At 51.5% G+C, this 2076-nt stretch overlaps 1 protein-coding gene across 1 annotated transcript in view; it reads left to right on the forward strand.

Moving 5' to 3' along the window:
* The first annotated feature begins 2057 nt into the window (after nucleotides 1-2057).
* Nucleotides 2058-2076, forward strand: part of LOC122638820 (basic proline-rich protein-like) — an 11177-nt gene continuing 11158 nt past the window's right edge. The window contains exon 1 of the mRNA XM_043831667.1: nucleotides 2058-2076. This exon is cut by the window's right edge and continues 158 nt beyond it. Coding sequence (XP_043687602.1) covers nucleotides 2058-2076 — 19 coding nt within the window.

Here is a 2076-nt window from a genome sequence, read left to right on the forward strand (position 1 = left end):
TCTGCCTCCCATGAGGATGAGCCGTAACCTGATAAACAAGCGAGGCACTCTCTACCGCCCCCTGAAACGTCATGGTAGGGCGTGGTCGAAAGACCCCCATGAGGGGGAGGAACTCAGTACAATGCGGGCATCAGTGCCAATCCGACTCCCCCGGTAGATGGTGGAAACGGTGGGAGTGTGTTGGACACGACAGCAAAAGGGGGCCCCGAGATGAGCCTGACCAACAAGGGTTGAATGTGCCGTCGCCTCTCTCCGTGCTAGAGAATTTGGATCCTAAAGCCCAAGCGAACAATCGGCAGGTCATGGACCTTCAGCTACAACTGCTGCACACTAATTAGATGTTGCGTAGTTTCATGGGTCAGATGGCCCAGGCCGGGTTGCTGGGCCATCCGTCGATTGCACCCCCTTTGGCACCAGTATTCGTCGAGGGAAACCTACAGCAGAATGGTGGCTGGCATCGAGCCTAGCAGAGCTGAGCAGCGTCATCTCATCGACCCAATCAGAAAACTCCACCCCCGCCTGTCCACAGGAGTGCTTGGTGGGACAAGTTGGAACACCGTCGGAGCCTGAGGGTTGGGGGAGTGATCGAACCAATAGCTTCGGTCGCTAAAAGATCAGTATTTTTCGATCACCTCAGGGAGGACGGGCAGCCGAGGGGACGCTGAGAACAACGGGTGGAGCCCAATGGGAGACATATTACCGAAGAAGGAGAAAGTCTTGCCATAGCCCTCAGTGCCGAAGCCCACCTCGCCGAGAAGAATAACAAAGGAGCCCCCATGGGTCCAATTTCCAAGGGGAGAGAGGAATAAGAATGAGTGAGACTGGCCAAGCAGAATAGAACAGCCGACCTCGACTGGACGAGCACACGAGCCGATCTCAAGCCGAGGAGTAGAATGGCTGACCCCTATAGGATGAACAGGAAAACCGGCACCAAGCTGAGGATCTAAACGACCGAGCACCCAAAATTAAAATACAGAGGAGGCTATGAGAATTGGCCGATCAGGTTGAGGGACTGAAGAAACAAGTGACCCTGGACGCCTACTCGCTGGTCAGACAACACCCTTACCCACCCGAGATCAGGACCGCACCATTACATACAGGGTTCAAGCAGCCTCCCTTCGACCGGTATGACGGGACCACTGACCTGACGGATCACAGCAATTACTTCAACACGATGATGACTTTGTATGGGGGAACAGAAATCATCTCCTGCCGAGCTTTCCCTTCATCCCTTAAAGGAGAGGCAACCTCATGGTTCTTATGGTTGCCGTCGAACTCCATGACAAGCTTTGCTCAACTCTGCCAAGCCTTTGTCATATGTTTTCAAAGCAGTATGAAGCATAAGAAGATGACGGTCAACCTCCTGAGCATGAAGCAAAGACCCGATGAGTCGATCTGATCGTTCGTCTCACGTTTTAACAAAGAATCCTTAGATATCAAGGATTTGGATGAGGCCACGGCTTATATCGCAATGAGCAATGGTCTCACAGACATGGATCTCATCAAAGACTTGGCATGGAAGCAAACCAAAAACATGGTTGAATTGTTGGAGAGGTGTAACGAATTTGCAAACATGGCAGAGGTGCTCCAAACACGGAAGGCAAGCGAAGGCAAGGCTGAGAAGAAGAGGCCGACAATCGATGATTGCAAGGATGAAAAGCGGACCAAGATGGACCGCCAAGCCGAGAGAATGGACCTAGCTCAGAGTCCCGAATACACATCCTTAAACACTTCGTGGAAGGAAATTCTGATGCAAATTCAAGACGATGGATACATTCGCTGACCGCGATCGATGCAACCCGGGTCATCCCAGAATCCTAACAAGTATTGGCAATTCCACAAAGACATCGGTCATGACACTGAAGATTGTTATCAACTGAAAAGAGAAATCGAAGAGCTAATCAAGGTGGGGCACCTAAAGCAATATGTCAAAGTAAGCCGAGAAGAGCGTGGAGGTCGGCGACCGAAAGACCGCAATCGAAAAAAGGCCGAGCCAAGGACAGAGAGCTGAAGGGCTGAGCACGATGAACCTAAGATCAGAGCTGAAAAGAATGACGATGGAGCAGAGCCGAGTAA

Source organism: Telopea speciosissima, chromosome 9, assembly GCF_018873765.1.
Source record: "Telopea speciosissima isolate NSW1024214 ecotype Mountain lineage chromosome 9, Tspe_v1, whole genome shotgun sequence".
Lineage (NCBI taxonomy): Eukaryota > Viridiplantae > Streptophyta > Magnoliopsida > Proteales > Proteaceae > Telopea > Telopea speciosissima.